The sequence below is a fragment of the Loxodonta africana genome, chromosome X (assembly GCF_030014295.1).
Source record: "Loxodonta africana isolate mLoxAfr1 chromosome X, mLoxAfr1.hap2, whole genome shotgun sequence".
Lineage (NCBI taxonomy): Eukaryota > Metazoa > Chordata > Mammalia > Proboscidea > Elephantidae > Loxodonta > Loxodonta africana.
Window position 1 is genome coordinate 176,072,181 of NC_087369.1, and position 26,136 is coordinate 176,098,316.

Here is a 26,136-nt window from a genome sequence, read left to right on the forward strand (position 1 = left end):
CCAGACCAGCCCCTTTCCCTGCCATTCTCTACCTTCCCTGAAGGCCCACTGGTGTTCCCTGGGCTGCACGAGACACACATTCCCTCCTGCAAGTACAGGGCCACGGCTCATCTCCTGCCCAGACCTCATGACTTCCAAATTCAAGAGAAAACATGACTGTGTCCTCGCCCATTTCGGCTCCAAGGACACACTATGGAGTGTCTGTTGGCAGCCTGTTTCCCTGGGATACAGCCCCTTCCCAGCAGCACTGGCCCCTCCAGGAGGTGCCACCCACAAGATAGCTGCAGCCATGCTGCCTAGAACAGCACTCGGCACCACCCCCAGCCATGTCCCACCTCTGAGCTGACTCAGGCGCCCTCTTCTGGCAGTCACTGTGGGTGTGCCTGGGGCCCACACTGCTGCTCTGCTTCATGCCACAGAATGCTACCACCGCAGGCATCTGCCACCACGGCACTGCCTGTGGCCCTGGCCACCAAGAGAAGCAGTGTCCCTCCTGTAGCTCCCCCAGAGTACCACGGAACTGCCATGGGAGCCCCTGAATTCCAAGGACCTTGCTGTTCCTCACCCAACCCCAGTCCTTCCCTGTCCTCACCCCACAGACAGCTCCCTCCCAGTACAAGACACAGCCACACACCCAAGAATGACCACAGGAGGCCCAGGTTCCACAGATTAAAAAGACAGCTTGCTTTATTCTCTCAGTGCAGGTGGGGAGCGGGGCCAGGGCAGCTTGTCTGCCTCCAATCTTAGGATCTCCAAACTGGAAGGGCCCCAAGGGTTCCCTTATGCCAGCTCCCACTACACATATATGTCCCCAGGCTGCCCTAGAGGGTGCTGCCCCCCCCCCCACAGGCAGCCTGGCCCACACTTGCAAGGCCCGAGGCCTTCCTGGTTGATCCTACCTACACTGCCACCTGTCACGCAGCATAAGCTGCCCTCCATGATGCACGTCCTGTCACCCTACGCCCTCTTCAAGCTGGATAGCCTGAGGTTTTCCCACTGCCGCTCAGGGGCCTCGGCTCCTATAGCTCCTTACTGGCCCGGCCCCTCCTCAGGCCGCCACCCCAGACAGGATCAGATCTTCTGGGCACGTGCACGCAGCACCCTCAGTGCCTGTGGTCTCAGATCTCTGACAGCCACCGGCAGAGGGCTCCCCTGTCCCCACACCGCACAGCGCAGGCCATAAGGGAAGCTGCTTCTGATCCTCCCAACCTTCCCCACCCCTCCCCTCCCACCCCACCTTTCCCCTCTTCCCTCCCCTCCCGACCTCCTTTCCAACCTCACTTGGGGGGTCACACTTGGTCAGGTGGCCCGAAGGAGCTGCCAACCCCCAGAGCAGGTCCACAAAACAGAAAAACAACTATCAGCAAGCACAGAAAAGGAGAAAAACCACAAAAATCAGGGACACTGTCTACAAATCACCAAGGCTCCTAGGGGGCAGGGTGGCCTGCGCTCAGGCCGTGAAGCTAAAGACATTCATTCATGTTTGTGCTCAATGGTCCTCCTTGCCTTCCTTTCTAGCTGCACTTTGCCAACGCCAAGTGCCCACACCGTGAACGCTGCGTATGTGTGCAGGTGTGCATGCATATGCATGTGGCCCTGTGTCTCACACATGCACACACACGAGTAGCTGAAGGGGGTCCTGGCAGGTCTGCCCCTGACACTGGCAGCGAGGTTGTGGCTTGACTTGGTGAGAAGGAAGGAGGCAATGGAAGAGAAGTCTCCTGTTCCTGTGGGGCTTCTATTAACAAAGCCCTGTGTGCACATATGCACACACACACAGGTGTGCGCACGTACGCACAGGTCACACACTAGATGCCGGGGCGGGGGGGGGGAGGGGCGGGCCCCAGCAGGGCCGCTGGGCTCGGGGCCAGCTCAGACAGTGGTGACAGACAGCAGCGGGTTGTAGACCCTCTTGCCGTCAGCGGAACGAGTGCCGTGGGCCAGCATCTCCTGGATGGTGATCCAGTTGTCCAGGATCTTCTTGTTCCGCTTCTTCATGGTCTTGCGGTGGCTCAGGGCGATGATGTTGAGCTCAGCCTTGCTGTCGCCGCTCTGCTGCTCGCGCAGGCACTCCAGGCGGCTCTGCATCATGAACTCTCGCCGCTTCCGCTGCTCACGGGCACGGATCAGGTGCTGCTTGCGCTCCTCCTTGCTCCAGTAGCGGCCCATTTTCATCTCGCTCACTGCATCATCATCAGTCGTCATGCCACTGCGCTCCTCCCGGATCTTCAGTGCGCGGGCCTTCAAGAGCCGGTCGCGCACCGGCCGCTTGGCCACGTATCGGGTCCCGTCACTGCGCACCTTCACCTTCCACTCCATGCGGGGGGCTTCAGCACCTGGAGCCGCAGAGGCCACCCGCGGGCTGCCCGCCAGGCTCAAGGGGCTGTGGGCCAACTCTTCCAGGCCCCGCGAGGGGGTCAGTGGTACACGGCTGTGGAAGTGCTCGCCCTCCTGGCCCTGGCTGCGGTGGCGCCGGGATAGGTAGGGGCTGCCCTCTGGGCCCACTCGCTCCAGGGTCACCCCCATCTTGGGGCTGCGACGGACACGCTCCTCCGAATGCTGTCTCCGGCCCGCCTCAGCATCCCGGGACAGGGAGCGGAACTTGGTGGGGCTCCCCTGTGCAGGGGCCACCTTGGGCACGGCAGTGCTGGGCGCGGCGGCCACAGTCCGGTTCAGGTTGGAGTTGCCGGCGGCAGCAGCTCGCCGCAGGGGGCTCTCTGGTAGTGGCTCTGTGATGAGGGGGGTGCTGCGGCAGCTCTCCCCTGTGTTGTAGGCGCTGGTGCTATCCTTGTCTGACTTCTCAGGCAGCTCAGAGATGTCTGACAGCTCATGCTTCTGGGGCCCGCCAGCCCCCAGGGCATAAAGGCCCTCCTCCTCCAGCAGCCAGGCCTTCATGCAGCGCTCGCGCAGCTGCTGCATCTTCTGGGCCCGCAGGATGTTGCGGCACTTGAACTCCAGGTGCCGCAGCTCCTCCTCCAGCATGGCCATCTCGTGGCCCAGGCTCTCGTTGCGGTTGACGTCCAGGGCGCTGGTGCCACCCGAGGCATGTGGGAAGAGCAGGCCCAGCGGGTTGCCATTCTCCAAGTGGCCCCTGATCTCCAGCAGCTCCCGGTAGCGCTCGTACTCCTCATCAGTGAGGCCTGGGATATCACTGGCGCCCAGGCCAGCCCCTTCGGCCAGCATCAAGTCCAGGCTCTGCAGGGCATCCCCCTGGAGGCCGAACTTACGCAGACTGCCAGGAGTGTTGGTGATGCTGGGGGGCTCGTCGCCGAGGAGGTCATGCTCGGAGCTCTCCTCGTTGCGTGTGCTCTCATCAGTCCGGCCCACCCCACTGTCCAGCTCCTGGCTGTTGCTCAGGCCTGGTCCCCCGTTGGGGGCCCCTTTCTCTTCTTCGTTTCCCAGCTGGGGCAGAAAGACAGCCACATTTGCCACCTCAGCTGGGTACCCATGGATTGGGGTGTCACAGGAGGCTGGGAGAGGTCCCAGTCCTGAGTCATGCCCAGCCATGGCCCCCCAGCCCCTTCCTCCTTCACTCCCTCTCACCTTCCCTCTGACTCACCGGCTGGGGAGGGGGGGATTTCAGCTTCCGAGCCCGAAGGTCCCCATCATTCTCAGCGCCAAAGTCATCCAAGAAGTCATCCCGGTCGCTGTCCTTCCAGCGCTTTGTCAGCTGCACAGATGGCCAGGTGCTGTCCCCACCACGGCCAGGGCCTCCCCAGATGCCCCACCATCCCTTAGGCCTTAGCGTGCAGTCAAGCACCCCCAGAGTGTGGAGGGTCCCAGCCCATGTAGCCACCAGATGCCGGAAGGGAAACAGGCCCAGCACACGCCTGGCCGCCTACCCACACCCCCATCAGCCCTAGATGTGTGGGTGTACTTGCCCCCAGGCAGGGGGCCCACGCACCTCGCTCTCAGGCCGGGCCAGCAGCAGGGAGATATTGGTGTTCTCCTCCTGGCTCAGGATGGCCACTGCCTCCTCCCGGTTCTGGACATCCACACCGTTAATCTGTGGCAGGCCCAGGTACGGTCAGCAAGGATGCCAGAGCTGCCCCAGGGGCAGGCCCTGAACACAGCAGGCTACACCCTCTAGTGCTCTGGGCTCGGACAGAGTCTTGAGCTCCGGGTTGGGTGTAAATAGGTAGAGGGTGCCGGAGAAGAAAAGGGCCCCGGCCATACAAGAGCCCAGTGTGTTCTCCAAGGACACTGGGGAGCAGGGCCCGGCAGCTGAGGAGGCGTGCTCATGCCCAGGGGATGGAGAGAGGGGAGCTGGGGCAGGGCCAGGGTAGCACAGGGCTTTCTTCCCTGGCCACCTGGGAGCTACTCAAGGCAGTTAAGCAGGACAGAGGGCAGACTCAGCCTCAGGCTGGGGAGTAACAGGATGCCTGGCAGGCTGGGCTCTTAGTGGGCAGGCCCATTGCCCAGGTTCACTTACCTGGATGATGCGGTCGCCCTCACGGATCCGGCCGTCTTTGGCTGCAATGCTGTTGGGATTTACCTGCAGGGAACATGCAACATGGGATCTTGCCACCCCCTGTTTCAGAGCAACCTAACCTAACCTGGGGGCCCCAAAGCCTACAGAAGGCTCTCCTCGCTCCCTCCAAGCTCCGAGGAGCAGGGGTGGAAAGCGGTGGATGTCTGGCTAGTCGCCTCTCCTCAGCTTGGGAAACAAGGGTGTGCACCACCCACTTGCCAGCCATAAGCTTCCAGCCTCTCCCCACCACCTACATGTCCATGGCTGGCATGCCTCCACTCCTTCCCACAGAAGCCAGGGGCTGGGGGACTTTGGGAGGCTGGGGAATTGGCACTAGGGGATTGTGTGGGTAGTGGGAGAGCTTCCATTTGGAAGGTTAACTTGATTAGTGTACTGTGAGAGTGTGGAGGGCAGCTGGGAGCTGCCCTTCCTCCAGGGACACCCAGGCATCCACCAAAGGCAGCTGGGGGAGGAGGAGAAGCCCCGCCAAATACGAGAGGTCCTGGAGCAGGACATGGGGGCAAGAACAGAGGCTGGCTCAGGGCGCTCATCTTATCTTGTTCTCAGCCTGCCTTCTGGGCTGCCCTGGCCTGGGGCTCCTGTGGGAGGCTGCCTCTTTGGACCCAGACTGAGGCCATTCCTGGCCTGGCCTCACAGCCTGCCCGGGGTGCTCAGCGGCCCCTTTACCTGGCAGTGGGTCCTAACATGCAGCTTATGCATCCCCGGCAAGCAGTGCACAGAGGCTTCAGGGGAAGGATGGCATGCTACTGGCCCGTGGGAGGAAGCCCTTCCCACTGCCTACCTCTCCGACATAGATGCCCAGGTCCTCCTCATCGTCTGTGCGATAGCAAACCATCAGGCCTAGCTTGTCCCGGTGGTTAGTCTTGTACAGCTCTACCTCCTGCCATGGGGGGGGGGGGGTGTTGGGAAGCAGAGGCGGAAAGCTCAGAAGCAGGTGAACCAAGAGGCGTACTACAAAGGGAGCCACAGCCCCCAGCCCTCGCACCATCTCACCTTCCCCTCATGTCCTCTAACCGAGTCTCCAGCCCCCAGCTTTGAGGATTCATCTTACCAGCCCAGTGGGTGCACTCGTGTTCAGTGGTCTCTCCTACCAGGCAATGCCCAAGTCACACACACGAGACACACAAGACACAGACATGCGTGGCCCGCAGACTAACCAACACAGATCGAGTGCAGGGCCTCCCCTGGGTCCTCCCCGACAGCTCTCGACGCACCCGCTAACCGCAAGCACTCGGGAAGGCCACCAGGCCCCGAAGCTGAGCTGTGCTGGCCAGCACCGGCCCCGCGGTGGGCAGGGCTGCACGTGCCATCCTGGAGGCTGGCTCCGGGCCCGGCTGCCCCCCTCACCTCATACTCCAACTCGTCCATACGGTCGGCCTCCTGCTGGCTGCCCTCCATGAACTCCGCCGGGTCATAATACTCATGGTTGATGGGGGGGCTGCCCAGGAGAAGGTGGGGGTCAGGCTGACCAGGGTTCCTTGTACGCCCTAGCCCCAGCTCCTGGACAGGCCATGCTGGCCACTCCCAGTGCACTAGGCATGGGGATCCTTGCCGGGTGCACCCTCAGGGTGTGGGTGCCCAGCTGCTTCCTCACGGGCTCCCCCTTCTAAGCTACTTGCACCCATGCAAGGACCAATTAATGCTTCTTGAACAGGCATGGTTAGGGTCTGCACTGAGACCCTAGAGTCGTGCTGGGTTCTCCGCCCCACCCCCACCCCAGGCTCCTCCAACCACACCTGCCACCACCCACTTTGCAAAGCTCCTGACAGCCCTCCCACCCATACAACGCCCCCAGGAGTTTTCCAGGCCCAGAGGACTTTGGTAGGAGCAGAGTGGGGACTCGCTAGACCTCCGAGGCTGCTCTCCAGCCTGAGGCCAGGAGGGGCTGCTGGACACCTGCCGCCCCTCGGCCTACCTCCTGATGAGGAGGGTCCTGGGCCCACTGCCCGGCAGCTGGTCCCGAAGATGGGGTGAGTCAGAGCTCACAGTCAGGAGCCCCCCGCCCAGGCGAAAGGCCCTCTTCTGAGTACGCCAAAGAAAGAAGGCAAAGAGATGGAGGAAATTCAGAGCAGGTGGAGGGATGGGACAGACAAGGATGCGAGAATATTCAAGGGGTGATGCTGGTGGCGCAGAAGACGATGGGGCAGCAGAGAAGAGGATGGAGGAGGAGAAGCTGGTGACCTCAGCCTGACGTTCCCGGCAGCCAGGTCCCAGGACAGTCCGCCCTCCTCGGCCCTGGGGGTAGATACAATGGGGACCTGCATGTCAGTCTCCCCTCAGCCCTGTTTATCAGCTGGTGCTCCACCTGAGGCTGGGGCCAGACCTTTTGGAGCCTAAGGAGACCTCAGCCAGCTCTGGAGGCCCAGGAGCCTGTCCTACCCCAGAGAAAGGGCTCCAGACCGCTAAGGGGCAGCCAGGAGAAGGCTCGTGCTGCTTCAACAGCCCGGGTGGCGTGGGGCCAGCTGCCCTGGGGTCACGCCCTCTCAAGACAGGGCCCGGGGCCCTCCTGAGGGCGACTCACAGCTCAGAAAGGACGTACGGCTCCATGATGACCATGGGCGGGGTGGGTGGGCGCAGCTTGCCCAGCGCCATGATATGCTCGAAGGTGATGTCGGTCTGAGTGCCACTGTCCACCAGCTGCAGGTCATGGCAGGAGCTGTCCCCCCGGAGGCGGGGGCTGCGTCTCAACACCTGGATCACCAGGGGCTCCTTGGAGGAGCGCAGTGCCTCCAGGGTTTGCTCCTGAGATAGCTTGGAGAGCTCCTTCCCGTTCACCTGCGGCAGAGACACGGCCATGAGAAGCCTGCGGCCAACTTCACTCCCTCTAGAGGCCCCTCGACATGGGGACTACTGCTCTGCAGCCCGTGGCCATGGCTGTCCTCAGGGCCCTCAGCCCCTGATGGTGCTCACAGTTTGGCCCACCCCCACCTATGCCATGCTGTCCGGGGATGGCTGGGCCCAGCCCAGTGGGCCATGGGGACCTGGTGACTATGCCCTCACTCTAGAACACCCTCCAGTGCCTTCTTCAGCAGGAGCCATCCACGACGCTTTCTTCTCTCACACCAGGGCTCGCTTCTCCTGCGGCCAGAGCTAGCATTTGAAGGGCCTCCAGAGCTCTGTGACAGTGCCGGAGTAGAATCTACAAACCTTCAATGGGCAACTCTGTTGCGCTCCTCCAAGATCAAGTTGGGAGGGTGACCTTGACTCTTCTTCTGATGGGTGGTGATAGCCACCAGGGTTCAGGCCATGTGTCGAAGGGGAGATGGGGGCGTGGAGGAGAGTGAGAAGCTGAAGGGCCTGGTCTCTGCCTCAAGGTGACGACTAACTCGCTGAAGAGAAAACTGTGGGCATGCCTCCTGGGATTGCCAGGCAGCCTAAGAGAGGAGCCAAAAAGTGGCTCTCGTGGCTGTATGATAAGCTTGAGGGAGATACTATTAATTCCCTCCATTTTACAAATGAGGAAACTGAGGCTCAACAGGTGAAGGGACTGAATCAAGGTCACAAGCTGGTGGGTGGAGGAGTGTGTGAGAACGTCAGTCTGTGGTGGCTGCAGAATGGAACTGAGGGCGCATGGCCAGGACTGGGAAGAAGGGCCCCCTGGAGGCTTAGGAGGGTGCACGGAGGTGGCCTGGGAAAGGCTGCAGACAAAGGGAATGGTTGGGAGGCGACCTGAACCGGCCTGTGAGGACTGACTGTTAAAACTGTCAGAATTTTGTGTGCTGGGTGTTAAACGCAGCCATTATTAAGATTTTAATTCTATAAACTTGCGATGAAATAAATTATGTCAAAAACCATGGCAGTAAATACTCCAAACTCATTGCTCTCTAATTAATTTATTGTTTATCTCTACTCTGGGGTTATTTCCGGCTATTGTGCCTATGTGGTGCAATACTCAAGAGCGGTGTGCGACTGCGCATCCCATCCGTGCTCCACGCACAGTGAGATCACGGCAGCAGCCTGACACGGGCTGTGGTGGGAGGATTTGCACCACGGAATGCCCCAAATCAGGGCTTTTTGTTTCGGACCATTTACCAGCCCCTCATTGCCCTTAGGTGTAGGCAGGGCAGGAGGGCTCAGAGCTGTCTTCAGGGTTTCTGCGGGGGAGGGCCTGCTTGCCACCAAGGAAACTCCAGGCACACTGGGGGATGCTCAGGTGACAAGAGAACAGCAGGAATGTCTTTCTCCCCGGGATCGTTACTGCAGCAGTGTTGCTATGGAAACTGGGCCCAGGCAATGGGGCAGGCGCAGGGTGGGCTGGACGTCAGAGGGGGATGGGCACAGCACAGAGACCCAGCACCTCAAATCAGAGCGCTGGTCTGTGGCCGCCAAGCAGCCTGTGCTTTCACCCACTCTGCTGCAGGCCCCTCTGGGAGATGCAGAGGAGAGAAGGACCTATGGGTGGAGCTAATGAGGGTGGTGGGCCCCCAGGGGCAAGTGCCACCAACAAGATGGAGAAATACAGGGGACAAGCCAGGAAGTGCGATGCCAGGCTGGAACTGTGACCCCTTCATCTTCCGATGCCCTGCCCTGCACCTGCTGTCAAGCAGGAAGAGAGAGCCCACCGCTGAGATGTTCCTCTCATTGACTGCCCACTCACAGCTCCAGAGCAGAGATAACAATAAACATAGGTAAATAATTAGAAAGTGATGAGTTTGGAGTATTTATTATCCTGAGGTCAAAAAGGCACGTTGAACTTAACTCATTAAAAACTAGGCCTGCTTCCCCTCCCGATGCCCCTCCACCAGCCCTGCACGCCAACGCCACACACGGTGGACGCTCCCCATGAAGACACCCAGAATCCCATCACCACTTACTCCCTCCCCCACTGACACCCTGGCCCAACTCCCCCGTCCCAAAACAGTCCACAGGGATTAAAGACCTCAAGGTACAAAGTAAGACTGCCTAACTTGGAGAAGAGAGAACAATATCTTTACGATGCTGAGATAGGGAAGAATTAATTCAGATAAAAAATGAGCAAACCATAACAGAAAAGACAGAGAAATTCGACAGGTAAAACTTCTATACAACAAAAGACACCGTAAGCACAGGCAACAGACAAGATCCCTACAACGCAAAGGCTATCAACAGGTGTTCACAGAAAAGGGAGCCCAAATTGACTGATAAACACATGAAAAGATGGTACAAGATGCCACTCCAGGACCCTCAGATGTCAGCAAATGGCAATGGCTGGTGCTGTGCAATCATCTAAGGGGGTGTGGACATTGGAACCAGCCAGACGTCCATCAACAGTAAAAAACAAAAAACAGTAGCACAGATTGAACAAAACATCGTGATATATTTGTCTGTGTGGTTGATCGGAAACACGCATTTGCTACCAGCACAAGTAGCTTAAATGCACTAGGATGAAAAACAGGAGGCCCTCTGGAGAGGGAAGAAGTACGGGGTCAGGGAGGAGTGTACTCTTTGAATCTGTTTTAAAACTGGTTTAAAGGAAAACACAGAGGCCAAAAAGGCCAGAATGCAGGCTGGTAGCAAGTACACACGTGATGCTAAAATGATATCCTATACTACTCTGTTTGCTGGACACAGTTCAAACCTAATGGCTTGGGTGGCAGGGGCAGATGGGGCAAATATTTAGGAGGAGGAAGTGGTAAGCTTCCAGGGCTGTGGCAGTGGGCGTGGGGTGGGGTGTATAGGGGTATATGGTGGGATATGGTGTGTGAGTATGGTGTATGCGGTGTTGGGGAGTGTGGCGCGGGATGTAGGGTGGGTAGGGTGTGTGTAGGGATGGGAGCCTAGAGGTGCGGATGAGATGTGAGTGAAATGTAGCTCCCAACCCATATGCCCACAGCCCACACCACTTACCCTCGAAAGGAGGGCCTTTTCCAGCTGGCCAGGTGGAGCTCTCGGTGTTCCCAAAGCCCACACTCTGTCCCCCAGCCCCACCCTACATCCCGCCCCACAGCTCCACACTCCCCAACACCACATACCCCATACCCACACACCATATCCCACACCCACACACCATATCCCACATATACCCCTATACACCACCCCACCCCACTTGCACCATCCAGGCTCCTGATAAATTACCCATTGCTGAGCCCTGCATCCCCTCTTCTCTCCCTCAGCCCGGCTCTCGCCTACCTGCCTGCCTGCCCGGTGTGGGGAGGCTGTCACTAGACTGTACTGTTCCTCGAATCTGCTCCTCACTTCCTACCTTGCACTCACACTCACTCACTGTGTCTGGGACTAATGAAGGGCCGCAGCCCAGGAAAACTCCACAGGTCACCTGCTGTCACCCGAGGGGCTTAGGCACTTGCACTTTGTCCACAGAGCACAGAAACGGAGAAAGGGACCTCTAGGAAGTCTTTTGTGGCCAGAGTCCTCAGACACAAGGGCCAGACAGCACGCCAAATGGACAGTGCATCTGCTCGACCATGGCTACCCAGCTCTCAGCCAGGTATCCAGGCGTATCCATCCATGGCTGAAGTACCACACTTGTGTACAAGCGTACATACCCTGAGGCACTGCCCAAGCTATCCCCGCTGTCAAGAGCCACCATCAAAGCCCCCCTCCTCCAATCTCTGGAGAGAACGCCATAAACGTGGCATAAATAGGACCCTCTCCAGCTTCACGACGATCTGCAGGCTGACTGCCATCCAAGTCACTCAGCCACCTACCCAAAAGCCTCCACACCAGACCACATTCTCTGACCTGTGACAGCCCGAAAGAAAGTCAAAGGGCTAAGAAGGGACAGGCTGTCACCGTGCAGAGCACCAGCCAGGCCAGCAAGGACAGCAGGGTCTCAGCTTGGAGGGGAGTCCAGGCCCTGGGGGTGGCCAGTCAGCTGAGGGCAGCTCTCCGCATCCATCAGGCTCTGCTTCTGAGTCTGTGTCCCCCACCATGCCAGGGGCTACTCGAGAGTGGGGCCTGTGTTCTTTTTCTTCCAGAAGGAATCCAAGACCCTGGAGCACGTCAGGTATAGGGAGAGTAGGACTTGTTGACGCAGCCTGCTGTCATTATTAAAGTGTTTCCTCCATCGAGTGCAAACCTGCCTCCTTTGGAACAATCTAGAAGAAATCCACTTTATCTTCAATATGCCAACACTTCACATATCTGAAGGCCACTCAAGTGTCCCATATCCCCTTTCTCCCCAGTTGCCAATGACCCTTGTCTTTCCAGCACTTCATGTGCTACGCTTTATTCTTCGGTAGAAACTAGCTCTAGTCATTTTTTAGTGAGCTTGCTGCCAAGCCAAATCCCCACAGCTTGCTCTACACTAGCACAATCAACTTTGCACAAACTGATTACATCTCCTTTCTAATTACAAAAGTCACACATGCTCCAAGTCCCACACTGAGAAAACAGAGAAGCACAAAGAAGTTCCTGTGATCCCGCCGCCCAGGGACAACACAGGACCCTGCCAGCACACCACCTTTCCCAGCCGTGACTTTGTTCACCCCTCAGTGTCTCTTCTGCACTCTGCTCAGATGTGGCGTAAGTGGCCCTCCACTCCCACTTGGGAACTGTCTGGCTCTTGTTTGCACACAGGGAGTGCCCACTACCCTGAGGCTATCCACTTGTGCCTCTGGCACCTACAAGCCCAGCCGTACTGGTCCCAAGCGCAGTGGCCGCCTCCAGACCCCCTGGTACTGGACGTGCCTCATCCTGCCAGACCCCAACACCGTTCTAGACACTCTCTCAGTCTGAATCTGATTCCTGAATGTAAAACGGTAAACCCTTTCTGGAGGGTAATTTGTCAATAATAATAAAGAACTTTGAAAATGTTCATACCCTTTGATCCGGGCTCTAAGTAATTTATCCTAAAATAATAATAATAATTACAAGGATGTTCACAGCAGCATTTTGTTTAATTGTGGTAAAATACAGCTAACATAAACTTTACCATTTCGTATATTCACAATGTTGTGCAATTTCCACCACCTCTGTCTAGTTCCAGACATTCTCATCACCCCAAAAGGAGACCCCGTGCCCATTATGCACTTTTTTTACCCATTGCTGGCTCTCCCCAGCGCCTGGCAACCAGTAATTGGCTCTCTGGCTCTATGGATTTGCCTATTCTGGACATTTTATATAAAAAAAAAAAAGTGAGATCATACAGTATTTGTCCTTCTGTGACTGTTTTCCTCAGCATGTTTTCAAGGTTCATCTTTGCTGGAGCATATATCACAGCTTTCTCCCTTCTATGTATATACTACCTTTTGCTCACTGAGTTGTACACTTAAAGATGATTTAAATGGCAAACTTCTGCTATATATATTCTACCACATTACCATTTTAAAAAAAGAAGAAAGGGTACAGACACACAGGGCCTGCCTAAGCCAACAAAGTCCATCCCCCTGCATCACCAAAAGCCTAGCAGAAGTGAGCCACACAAAGGAGAAAGAAAAGCATCATGGGAAAACTCTGATAAGATATTAAGCAAAAAGCCCTGCTTCCATCCAGTGTGACCCCAATTGTGCAAGCCTACTGCCCGGCACATACGAGAGCACTGGGCTCTGGCAGGGGCCGGGACAGAGCAGGCTGTAGCTGCCAATTCAGGACCTGTGCCAGCTCAGAGAATGGCCCACCGGCTTTAAATGGTTCTTCACCGGCACGTGTGTAGGCAGCAAACATCACACAGGTTTTCAAAGGGTAGAAGGAAATTCTGGAACACATAAAAATGATCGCACTGGTTACCTGGGGGAGACAGCACTTATAGGTGATTTTTATTTTTAAATCTTTACAGCATTTTCTCCACTTTCCTAAAATGAATCTTATTTACCTGCCCCATAGGATTTCCAAGGCTGCAAATCTTTATGGAAGCAAACTACCACATCTTTCTCCCATGGACTGGCTGGTGGGTTTGAACTGCCAACCTTTTGGTTACCAGCCAAGCGTTTAACCACTCGCTAACACGGCTCCTTTATAATCAGAAAGGAAACATAAAACACCATGTTACCTGCCACATGCTTGGAGTTTTCCCCAGTTTATCCAAGGCCCAAGGACTTGGTGGCAACTGGTTTGTGCGCCTGGTCACCCCAGCCTGGGATGTAATGTAGCCAGTGCAAAACCTCAGGGCTCAGGCCCCTTGGTGGCAGGTGAAGTCATATGGGACTTCATATTGGGACCAATCTCTCGCCCTCTACTGCCTTGAACTTCCTTTGTCCCAAGTGGCCCCATTTGTGAAAACGGGAAGAGGCGGTTCCCGGAGGTCCAGAGAGAGTAGAGGCCCCTGGGTAGGGGTCGGGGTAGGGGTTTCCAGCCTTTGCTCCAAGGACCAGGCAAAGACCTGCCTATCTGGAAGGAGGTGGCCAAGCCATAGCTCCCACCCCAGTCCCCATCACGAGTGGCTGAGCAGCCCATGCCTGCACCAGGGAACACCGGGAAGCCAGCTCTAGAAGGGTGAAAAAGGACCTGGCCAGCCAGCCTCAGGGGCCTCAGGCTGGGGTAGGGTTGAGCAGACACCATTCCCCAGTCAGGGTGGCAGGGGTGCGAGGGAGACCTGGAGGCTGGGGGGACCTGGGCAGGGCAGGGACCAAGCTCTCCTGGGTTGTGGGGGACCTTCCTGCCCATCGGGGTTAGCCAAGGATGCATGAGCAGGAGGGAGAGAGGGCCGAATGCATCACCTGCAGGACTAGGGCCCAGCACCAGCACAGGGGCTGGGGAGGGTAGTGGGGGTTGGGGACAGGCTGGGAGCTTGGCGCAGGGGGACACTGCGGCCCTCAGGTCACGCTGCATCCTCACAGAGCCAGGACAAGTGACTCACTGACTCCCTGTTCCAATGGGCTTCTCTGCGCTTCTCCACGGGGGGCGGGGGTGGGGGTGGGTAGAGACCACCAGGAAGCAGAGGAGAAAGGGGAGTGGCCTTCCTGGGGTGCCAAAGAGGCCTGAGTTGAAATGGGTGGAGGTGTTCGGGAGAGGGTGGCAGATTGCTTCTGGCTGTGAGGACAGGGCTGGAGCCTGACTTAATCTAGCACTCCCCCCCAGCCACTGGCCCCAGGGCCCTGACTGGAAGGTGGGAAGGGACTGGGGCAAAGCTTCATTTCATTCTAGGCCCAGAAAATTAGAGGTACAGCTGTGAATGTGACAAAAAAAAAAACCTGGTCCTTGGGGAAGCTAGTGTCTGTTGGTAGAACTCAGGCAAGAAACAAGCAAACAGCTTTCTTGCAGCAGCATTCGGTGCAGTGGAAAACAGACCAAGTGGTCAGGGAAGTCCTCTCTGGGGAATTGACACTTGGACTGAAACCCCGATAACAACAAGGAGCCAGCCATGCTAGGGAGGATGCCTAGGGGAGCACTCAGCGTGGGGGCGGGCAGGAAATTAAAGTATTTCATTCAATGCAAATGTCATCTCAACCATGATGTCCCTGAACCTACTGACACCACCAGCGTTGCTTGGCCTACATGTGTCTCCAACCCAAGCCACCAAATCAGTGTGTCTCTTGTTACCAGGTAATCACTGCTGTTGAATTCAACAAGGACTAGATTTAAAGGCATGAGCTGGAGGAGGTCAGCGTTGGGGGCAGGTGAGTGTAGACAAGGAGGACAGAACCTGGGCACCTGACCTTGCAAGCTGGGTGGAGGTGGAACTGGCAGTGGAGAGTGAGCTGACAGCCAGCAAGAGGGGAGGCAAGTTGAGGGAGCTATGCCCTGGCTGCCTGGAGGAGGAGGGAGTGGGGACCTATCCAGAGCAGCGGTGGGGGCAGTGAGCGATGGACATCCAGCTGTCTGGGTGGGGATACAGTGGCGGGGGGAGAGTTGGGATCCCTGCCTGCACAGAGGCTCCCCTGGGAGCCTGTGCAGAGAATAGTCCGGGACCACTTGGTGGTAAGGACGAGTAGCGCTCCGTTTGGGTTTTACCCAATGCTGACGGGAGGTTCAGTAGATGGAAAAGTTCCTAATGCCAAAGAGGGAGACATGGGGACAGGTAAGGAAGTCAGTGGGGGCAGGGGACAGGCAAGAGGAACCCAGGGACAGGCGAGGCAGACACAGAGGTAGGTGAGGGGACACAGACGCAGACGTGGGGGGTATGTGGGGGCAGGTGAGAGCTAGCCTGGGACACGGGTGCAAAGCAGGCTGGCGCAGCCGCAGTTGGGTTGCAACCATGCAATGGGCAGTGGGCAGGGGCCGCGGTGGTAGTGAGCGGGGGCGGGGCCCAGCAGAATTTAGCATTGATACAACACCCTTACCTAAGATTCCCTCATTTTCAAATCTCCAATTATACCAATAATGTCCTTCATAGCTCTTTTTTTTTAATCTAGGCTCCAATCAAGGCTCACACACATTACGTTTGGTTGTTACGCCTCTAGTCTCCTTTAATCCAGAACAATCTAGCCTCTTTTGTATACATAACTTTCATAACATTGACCTTTTAGAAGAATCCAGAGCAGTTGTGCTGTGGAATGTCTGAGTCTGGGTCTGCCTGATTAGTTCCACATTGTTGGATTCAGGTTAAGTGTTTTCAGCAAGATTACTGCCCAGGTGATGCTGTGTCCTCCTCCTCCCTGCCCCCCCTCATCACATCAGGAGGCACATCAGGTCAGGTTGTCCACTGTTGGTGACGCTCAGTTTGATCATGTGGTCAAGGTGGCATCTGCCAAATCTCTCTGTAAAGGTACATTCTTCTCTCTCAAAGTCACAATTTGGGGGTAATGCTCTGAGACTGTGTGTATAGCCCGTTCCCCAACAATCTTATGGTTTTAGTGTCCAATGATGATCCTTGTCTGATCAAATTACTTCGCAGTGGTTGCCAAACGCCTTCACTAAGCGATGAGAATTCTAGCTGGGACTCAGCAGTATACCCACCAACGTGTGACTGGCCCACAGAATGACATGCCTGCTCAGTCACAGCATCCACCCCATACCTCTGTGCCCAGGGCAGAGGAGTGAGAAAGCCAGGGAGGCCTCCCACGGACACCTTCCTAGCAGTTTAGCAGCGGGTGTGTGTGTCTGGGCGTGTCCGGGTGCCCGTGTCTGGGCGTGTCCGGGTGCCCATGTCTGGGCGTGTCCGGGTGCCCGTGTCTGGGCGTGTCCGGGTGCCCGTGTGAGCTGCGTGCATGTTGGTAGGGGTGTGAGTGGCGGAGAAGAAGGCTTAGTCAACAACACATGACATGGAAGGAGTATGTTCCTCGGAGCACCACTTGGGTTTGAGAGGGCTGGGGTGAGGCCTGGACCCTTCTCTGTAACAACTTCCACTCCCCGCAGTGAGGTTTATGAGATTTGGGACTTCTGTCCACTCATCCCACGTCCCTACTCTAGGTCCTTGATGTTCAGAGTGTGCTCTGTGGACCAACAGCACTGACACACCTGGGAGCTTATTAGAAATGCAGAATCCCAGGCCGCACCCCAGACCAGCTCAATCTGAACCTGCATTTTAACAAGGGCCTCAGTTAGGCTGGCCCACAGTGTATGTCTCAAAGAGCCAGGGAGGACTTCCCCACCCACAGGCTCACCTCCTCCCCCTGGCTCCCCCCTCCAGCCACACACTGCTTTGGGCCTATAGCAATGATATCTGACCTGAAGCAACCAGTCAAAAGTGGGTTGGGGGGAGAGGTGGCCCCTGTGATGGGCAGAATTGTATCCCCCAAGGAGATAAGTGGAAGTCCTAACCCCTGTACCTGTGCATGTGACCCTGTTTGGAAATAGGGTCATTGTAGTTAAATTAACATGGGGTTATACCAGAGCAGGGTAGGCCCTAATCCCATCTGAGTGGTATCCTATAAAAAAAAAAAGGAGAAGAGACACAGACTCAGAGGGAAGACACCATGTCAGACCAGAGGCAGAGATGGGAGTCATGTGGCCAGAAGCCAAGGAACACCTAGGATCCCAGAAGCCGAGCAAAACAAGAAGCCAGGTGATCCCCCGCCTAGATCTTTAGAGGGAGCACAGCCCTGACAACACCCTGAATTCAAACTCCAGGCCTCCAGAGCTGAGGGAGAGTACCCTTCTGTTCTGTTAAGCCATCTAGTTTGTAGTACTCTGTCCGGGAAACAAATGCAGCCCCGTCTGAGTGAAGCCCAGGGCATTTCTGAGCCCATCTTCGAGGGAAGCCCAGCGGACCCGGAAGCTGCAGAGGGAGAGGGGCCCAAAGTGCAGCATGGCCCAGGGTGCCCTGACATCCGAGCCATCAGCCTGCCTCTCCTGCCTTTCCGGGGACAGCTGGCCTCCCGGGTGAGTTTGCCACCGCTGACACACTGCCTCAAGGGGCACATGGGGGCAAGGGTTACTCCACACCATGGCATGAAAGTTCTGAAGTTCTTCCTCATCAAGATCTACCTCAGGGTCTCTGCCTGCACTTCCCAGATGCCAGGCTCTAACCCTGCAGATACTCCTGCCTCTGCCCCAGGGCAAGTCTGGCTGGCACACAGCGTGGCCGTCTGTGCGGGAGAGTCTTTGTGTTGTGCTTCTTGCTCCCACTGCACACAGCAGCATCAGGACATGGTAGAACGAATGCTACCCAGAGGGAAATGCCCAAAGTCAGCATCTGACCCCCACTTCTCACGCCTGTCCTTTGAAAGGTCCAGATACACCTTCACCTTTGTGACTGTCCACCTCCTCCCTGATCTTACATGTCACACGTGTTCACAACCCAAAGGGCCTTTCTTCATGTTGTTTCCTTCCTTTTTTTTTTGTTATACAGACACCCTCAAAACAATATCGGACATTCTTCATCACTATGACACAGGCATGCATAAGGCCTTCTTCATCTAATTTCCACCCCTCTAATGACCCTGGTGGCGTAGTGGTTAGATGGCTGCTAACCAGGTCAGCAACTTGAATCCACCAGGTGCTCCTCGGAGACTCTATTGGGCAGTTCTACTCTGTCCCATAGGGTCATTATGAGTCAGAATCAACTCGATGGCAGTGAGTTTCATTTTTTGGTATTTTTATGACAAGTGGATGGAGCCCCGGTGGCACAGTGATTAAGCACTTGGCTGCTAAATGCGGTGCAATGGACCACTTCTGTGTGGCCTTTCTCACCATGGTCTTGTAACTCCCACCCAAGTGACTGGGTGAGACCATGCTAATAAGGTATATGGAACCCTAACAAGGTGATTGGTCAGTTTTGCCATCCTGCTAGGCTTAAAAGAAGCCAGCCCAGAGGCAGGAAAGATCTCACCACCACCAAGAAAGAACAGGCAAGAGTGGAGTACGTCCTTTGGACCTGGGATCCCTGCGCTGAGACCCTCCTCGGCCACAGAGAGAACTGTAACACCAAAGAGAGCAAGATGGCGAGAGGCAGTGGCAGAGACAACAGCAGCAGAGGCAGCAGAGCCAGGAGGCAGGCAGGAGATGGCGTGGTAGGCTTCCCGTCCCATGGAGGGAGAAAGCAGCTGAGTGCCTTCGGGAGGAGGCTTGCTGGTGGAGTAGGGTTCCTCCGGGCACTTAGTGAAGCTAGACTTGCCAACCCACGGAGCTAGGGCTGGGCACCTTTGAGCCAAGGCTTACTGGTGGAGCCGGGTGCCTCCAGGCACTTGTTGGCGGAACTAAAAGTGCTTTGTAACACTTGCCTGAGGCAGGGCAAAGGCCAAGTGCCAGAGAGGTGTGCCTGTGGGCATGGCTGAGCAGAGGCTGTCCTGATGGAAGAAGTGTTTCCTGAGTGTGTCTGGACCTGAATTGTAACCTGTTACTTCCCTAATAAACCGCATAATTGTGAGTGTGGCCTGTGCGTTCTATGTGGCCACTGCAACGAGTTCTTAAATCCAGCAGAGAAGTAGACAGTGCTATGAGAGGGATGGCTGATGTCAGACTTGGTAAAGATGGCAGAGAGAGGAGGCATGTCTGATCTGACCTCAGCCTCATAGGAATCAGCCTTGGGCTGTTGATCTTGATTCTCCTTCCTCCTCGTGAAGTTAGAGGAGGAATGACGACGCCTCCGTGCTGTTTTTAGACAACATGTATAATTCAGTGACATTAAGTACATTCATCATGTTGTGCAAACATCACCATTATTTCTAATTTTTTCCATCACCCTTAAGAGAAATTCAGTGCCCCCTCTGAGACTGTTCTACTCTGTCCTATGGAGTTGCTATGAGTCAGAATCAACTCCATGGCAATGGGTTTGGTTTTTTGTAGTTTAACCACCCACAGAATGGCTTGGTGACGCCAAAGGAGATCCCGGGGACCTTATGCTGAGTGTGTAAGGGTCTGGCTTCCTAAGTAGGTAGCTGCTCTTTTTATTCTCACTTAACAGATGAGAAAACTGAGGCCCTGAGCCACTGAGCTGTTAAGTGGCCTGCCCTAGGTCATAGCTTGTCACTGGCAGGGCCAGGAATGAACCTAGGCTGCCCCACCCTTAATCTCCACACCCCACTGCTTTCCCTTGCTGGGGAGGAGGAAGGAAAGGACCTGCTTTCTACCCCCACTCGACACCTGGGCTGGGCTTGCCGCCCCCACATACCCTCTTTTCCTTCTGTTAGTGTGTGTGAACATGCAGCTCATGTTTTGAGAGTTTCATTGAGGTATAATTGCCACGTGATCAACTGCACCTATTCAAGTGCGCAGTTTGATCGGTATTGCTATACCATATACATACACCTGGGAAGCCCTCACCACAATCAAGACAGTGACCATTTCTCTCACCCCCAGTGTCATCTCTCCCCTCTGCCCCTCCCTGCCCAACCCCCACCCCAGGCCACCCCAGAGCTGCTTTCTTGAGTTTTGCCTCAGTGGATCCTGAGGTAAGGGCATTTAAAATCTCAGAGCAATGGTACGAAGTGCCAGGACCTGTCCAGATGAGCAGCTGTCGGAATCCCAGGCTCCTTCGTTCGTCCACTTGCCAACTGCTTCCCAAGTGCCGAGTGTGGGCTGGCCCTGCCCCTGGAACGACAGGCTCCGAAGCCTGCCCCCGGGATGCCTCCGCTCCCCGCACACGGGGTGGCAAAAACCACTCTGGAGGAAGTGTGTTCATGGCCCACTGGCCTTCCTCCTACCCCAGCATGGCTGATTTCCTTGTTCATGGCTGGTCTCCCTCATTTTCAAAAGGCCCCAAGGAGGGGGCAGAGGCCTTGTGTTCTGAGCTGAATTGTGTTCCCAAAAACATAGGTTGGAATCCTAACTCGCATACCTGTAGATGTGATCCTGTTTGGAAATAGGGTTTTCTTTGTTATGTTAAGGAGCTCTGGTGGCACAGTAAAGTGCTCAGCTGCTAACCGAAAGCTAGGAGGTTGGAATTCACCAGCCACTCTGCAGGAGAAAGATGTGGCAGTCTGCTTCCGGAAAGATTTACAGCCTTGGAAACCCTATGGGGGAAGTTCTACTGTCTTATAGGGTCGCTGTGAGTCTGAATCCACTGAAAAGCAGTAGGTTTTGGTTGTTGTGCTAATTAGATCATACTTGAGTAAGGCAGGTTCTAATCTAATCACTTCTGCATTATACAGAGAGCAGATGGACACAGAGACACGTGCACAAACCTGGAAGACAGATACCATGTGAGAATCACCAAGGAGCCAAAGACCACCACCAGGGCTACAAACAAGGAAAGAACTAACACAGCCCAGACCCTGATGTGGACTTTCAGTCTCCACAACTGTGAAAAAAAAAAAAAGAATTCCTGTTATTTAAAGCCACCCACTTGTGGTATTTGGGTTACAGCAGCACTAGTCTGTGGGGTCCCCCGCTGTGTCCCACGAATGTAACTGGCTTCTAGCTCACTCCTTCTACAGCTGGGTGGGTGGGGGCTCTACTGTCCTCTGAGGAGCCTCTCCCAGCTCTTCTGGTCATCTCAGACTGTGAAAGGAACAAGCTAAGTGGACTGGAAGCCAGTTTCATTCATAAAAGATTGACTGAGAACCTACTGTGTGCAGGCCTGCAAGCAAGGATGTCACAGTGTCAGAGAGGGGACACCGAACTTAGGAAGACTGGTCTGGCATGGGAACAAACAGGCCTAGAGACAAGTTCAATGCCCTGTGGGAAGTGACACAGACACTGGCAGGAGCACCAGGAAATGCTCCAGAAAGGGTTTTGTGCCTCAGTGCTCTGGGCATGATGCTTCCTCACTCTTTTCACCCTTTGTAACCTGGTGAATTCCTTTTCATAACACAAGGCTCAGCTCCAGCATCTCCTCTTGGGGCCTTCTCTGATTTTCCAAGCCCCCTGCCCACGCATACTTGGCTAGGTGTTTCAAGAGGACATGACTGGGTGATAGAAATAGAGTTGAGGCTTTGACATGTTGTGTTTAAAGTACCTGTGATACACCGTATCAGTAGAATGAAGGGCAAAAATCACAGATCAACTCAATTGAAACAGAGGAAGCATTTGACAAAATCCAACAACCCTTCATGATAAAAACACCGGCAAACTAAGAGTAGAAGGGAGCTTCCTCAACCTGATAAATGGCATCTATGAAAACCTCACAGCAAGCCAGATGTTTTCCCCTAAGGTCAGGAACAAGACAAGGACTCTGCTCTCCCCACTGCTGCGCAACATATACTGGAGGTTCTAGCCAGGGCAATCAGGCAAGAAAAGGAAATAAAAGGCCCCAGATGGCAAAGGAAAATGTAAAACTGTCTCTTTGAAGATGACATAATCTTGTATATAGAAAACCCCGAAGAATCCACTAAAAAACTATTAGCGCTAATAAACGGGTTCAGCACGGTTGCAGGATGTGAGAGCAACATACAAATATCAATTGTATTCCTGTACAGTGGCAATGAGCAAAACGAAAATGCAGTTAAGACAACAAATCCATTGATAATAATATTAAAAAGATCAAAATACTCAGGAATAATTGTTGAATTTCATTTGTTGTTGAGAACTCAGGAATAAATTTTACAAAGAAGCACAAGACTCAAACATTGAAAATTACAAAACACTGTGGAAAAAAATTAAAGACCTAAAACAAATGGAAAATTATCCCATGTTCATGGTCCACACTCCACAAATTGATCTGCAGATACAACGCAATCCCTATCAAAATCCCAGCTGGCTTTTCTGCAGAAATTGACAAGCTGATCCTAAAATGCATATGGAACTTAAGGGAACCAGAACAGTCAAAACAATCTTGAAAAAGATGGAAAAAGTTTAAGAGCTCATACTTCTCAATTTCAAAATTTACTACAAATCTACAGTAATCAAAACCGTTCGGTACTGGCATAAGGACAAGCATATAAGCCAGTGAGACAGAACTAAGAGCTCAGAAATACAGCCATATATCTATGGTCAATTGATTTTTTCATAAGGATGCCAAGACAATTCCGTGGGGAAACAAGAGTCTCTTCAACAAATGCTGCTGGGACAGCTGGGTCTCCACATGCAAAAGAATGAGGTGGAAGCCCTACTTCACGCCGTATGTAAAAACTAACTCAAAACGGATGAAAGATCTAAATATAAGAGCTAAATCCATCAAACTCTTAGAAGGAAAATAGAAGCAAATCTTCATGACTTTGGATTTGGCAAAGGATTCTTAGATATAGACACCAAAAACACAAGCAACAAAAGAAAAAACTGGACATCATAAAAATTAAACTTTTGTGCTTCAAAGGGCACTACCAAGAAAGTGAAAAGACAAAGTACAGAGTGGGAGAAAATATTTGCTAACCACATATACCTGATAAGGGGCTAATATCAAGAATATATAAAAGTCTCTTGAAACTCAACAACAAAAAGACAAATAACTCAATTTTAAAACGGGCAAAGGACTTGAATAGATATTTCTCCAAAGACACTACTGCAGTGGCTGACAAGCACCTGAAAAGATGCTGTCTCATTAGTTATTAAAAAACCAAAACCATTCCCACTGAGTCGATTCCAACTCATAACGACCCTAAAGGACAGAGTAGAAGTGCCCCATAGAGTTTCCAAGGAGCACCTGGCGGATTCAAACCGCCCACCATAGCACTTAACTACTATACCAGCAGGGTTTCAAGGAAATGCAAATCAAAACCACAGGATACGACTTCACCCCTCACTGGGATGGCTATTATCAGGAAAAACCTGAAAACAACAGGTGTTGGGGAGGATATGCAGAAATTGGAACCCTTGTGACTTGCTGATGGGAATGGAAAACAATTTGGCGGTTCCTTAGAAAGTTAAACATAGAATGATAATACGACCCAGCCATCTCACTCCTAGGTATATGCCAAAAAGAATTTGAAAACAGGTGTTCAAACAAAAACTTGTATAAGAATGTTCATAGCAGTATTCACAACAGCCAAAAGGTGGAAAGAACCCAAGAGTCCATCAATAGATGAATGGATTAAGCCAATGACACATACATACACCAGAGTATTACTAAGCCAGAAGGAAGAAGGAAGTCCTGATACATCTCTGCTACAGCAGAGATGAACCTTGAAAATATTATGCTGAGTGAAAGATGCCAGATTAAAGAAAAAAAACATATACTGTATGATTCCATTTATATGAAATGTCCAGAATAGGCAAATCTATGGAGACAGAAAGTAGGCTGGTGGCTGTTGAGGGCCGGGGAGACGTTAGCAGGAAATGGGAAGTGGCTGCTACTGGGTATGGGTTTTCTTTTAGAGGTGATGAAAAGTTCTAAAACTGATTGAGGTGATGGTTACACAACTCTGTTGAATACACTAAAAATCCCTGAATTGTACACTTTAAATGGATAAACCATATGGTGTGTGAATTATATCTCAATAAAGCTGTTACTTAAAAAAAGTGCCTATGTGTCATTGGGAGGAAAGGGTTTGGAACTCCAGGCTAGGATAGATTTGGGGATTCTTAATTGGGGGGAGGGGCGGGGCGCAGACCTCAAGACCAAGGAAGAGTTATATGGAAACTGTACTACACATGGAAACCCTGGTGGCCTAGTGGTTAGGAGCTACAGCTGCTAATCATAAAGGGTGGCAGTTGAAATCCACCAGGTGCTCCTTGGAAACTCTACGGGGCAGTTCTACTCTGTCCTATAGGGTTGCTAGGAGTTGGAATTGATGGCAACAGGTTTGGTTTTGTTTTTTTGGTGCTACACACAGACATTTCTCTGAGAGGCAGCCCCACGCATCAGGTCTTGGTGGGGTCTCTGACCTTGTTGAGGTGCCATGGTGGGCGCTGACCAGGTCGCTCAGGAGGTGGGTGAGGGCAAGGAGAGACAGGGAGAGGTGCCAGCTGAAACGAAGGGCACCAGTGACAAGGAGAGGGGATCCAGGCAAGGGTCTGGGAAGTGGACTGATCTTTCAGGACAAGAGTTTCATTCTCCTCTGAGAGGTGGCACGAGCCTGGGGACACTTTCCTTACTGTGCCCAGGAATCCATTGTCACTCCAGAAGCCAAGTCACTTGAGACATCTAATGGTTCTCCCTGCTTTCCATATCTTGTTTGTTCAATCCCCTTTTGTTGCCCCTTCCTTTTAAAGAAGGGTTCTCTTAAAACTAACTCCATCCCATCTCAGCTGGTGCCAAGGGGGATAAGGAAAGTGATGGTTTGTGTCCAAAGTTCAGCAGGAGCTTTAAAGGGGAGTGGTGACCCCTGGGGCGCCGATCAGTGGCAGCTGCAGGTCCGGAAGGAGCACAGAGGAGCACAGAGGGTGGCTGATGGGCCCCTCCCCGGATTTCCTTCCCAAGTCCATTCATTGGGGGTGGGGAAGGCTGGCATTCTCCCGCTCAGGTTTGCCTCAAGCCTTTCTTCCAAACTGAGCCTCCCAGAAGGCAGCGTCCCCTCCCACCAACTGCTCACTTCAGTCCTGTGGCAAGGCTCCAGTAGCCCTCCCCTTTCCACACAGCCTGGGGAGGCTAGTCTGAAATGAAGCCCTCCACCAACTGCTCTCCAAGAAAGTGAAGAGACTCCGCCACTAAGAAGCTGCTTGTCATTTGATGGAATGATTGCAGGAAAAGAAGCTGTGAGATGGGATCCTGTGCCCCTTCAACAGCCCAGCCACCTCCTCCCGCAGCCCTGGAGCTGACACTGGGCTGGGTAATCCCAGAACCCTCTCTCGCTAAAGGAGAATGGCGATCTCCCAGGCCAGGTTCTCAAACAGCTAGAACCAGAGAAAAGAGAGAGGGGTGGGAAAGGAGTGCGGGGGGGGGGCTAGAATGGGGGGGCACGGAGAGGGCAGCGAGCGGAAAGCCGCGGTGTCTGGGGAATTCCCTCCCACTCGTCTGGGTAGCCCCTGCAGGGCTCCCCCGCCCCGCCTACACTTGCTTCCGGTCCTCACCACCAAATACAGAGTTCCACCCCAGCCGCTGGTGTAGCACCTGTCCGTGCGCCCGGCTCTGCCACTGGCCTCCCTCCGCTAAGGCCCGGGTCTCAGTCCTCACCGTGCGGAACCTTACTCTAGACAGATCGCAGGGTCCACACAGAAAGTGCACACACGCGGGGCTGGGCCTCCGCGCACACAGACGGGCACAGGCACGCACTCACGCAGGCACGCGCACGGGCAGGAGGCCCGCTTGGGGCGCCGGCTGAGGTCGGGTCCGAGCGCGCTGCCCGGTCCACGCCCCCCGGCGTCGCCACACACGAGGGCAGCAGGCTCCGGCCCGCCCCGCCTGGGGCCACAGCGGGCCGCGCCCCTTCCCAGCCCGCCCGCCGCCGGCGGCCCTACCTGCAGCATCACCTTGTACTGTTCCTCCGGCTTCTGCACCACGCACATATTGCACCCCATGGTGCCGGCGGCGCCTGAGCGCGGGGCGCGATCAGCGGGCAGAGCGAGGGCCCCGGGCTCCCGGGCCAGTGGCCATGCCTTTCGCGGGTGACGGGCGGTGGGCGGCGGGCATGCCC

The 26,136-nt window shown here is 54.5% G+C and overlaps 1 protein-coding gene across 2 annotated transcripts; it reads right to left on the bottom strand.

The window, feature by feature from the left end:
* Nucleotides 1-1,257: 1,257 nt before the first annotated feature.
* PDZD4 (PDZ domain containing 4) lies at nt 1,258-26,116 on the bottom strand. Of its 2 annotated transcripts, none has more exons than XM_064277756.1 (8): nt 25,973-26,116; nt 7,014-7,267; nt 5,840-5,930; nt 5,274-5,372; nt 4,433-4,495; nt 3,905-4,006; nt 3,560-3,670; nt 1,258-3,402 (listed from the first exon to the last, which is right to left on the bottom strand). In XM_064277756.1, the coding sequence occupies exons 1-8, from the start codon at nt 26,018-26,020 to the stop codon at nt 1,873-1,875; spliced, it is 2,298 nt and encodes a 765-aa protein (XP_064133826.1). In that variant the 5' UTR covers nt 26,021-26,116; the 3' UTR covers nt 1,258-1,872. The 2 variants fall into 2 exon arrangements, with proteins under 2 accessions (XP_064133826.1, XP_064133825.1); XM_064277755.1 differs by having other exon boundaries at nt 25,961-26,116.
* Between the last annotated feature and the right edge of the window lie 20 nt (nt 26,117-26,136).

Bases quoted from the DNA above. Each gene is read 5' to 3' on its own strand.
- PDZD4 (XM_064277755.1), bottom strand. From the start codon at position 26,020: ATGGGGTGCAATATGTGCGTGGTGCAGAAGCCGGAGGAACAGTACAAG. The intron at 5,931-7,013 runs GTGAGTCGCCCT...TCTCCTGGGCAG, and splicing joins CCGTACGTCCTTTCTGAGCT to CCCCCCCATCAACCATGAGT. The intron at 5,373-5,839 runs GTGAGGGGGGCA...CCCCCATGGCAG, and splicing joins TGGACGAGTTGGAGTATGAG to GAGGTAGAGCTGTACAAGAC.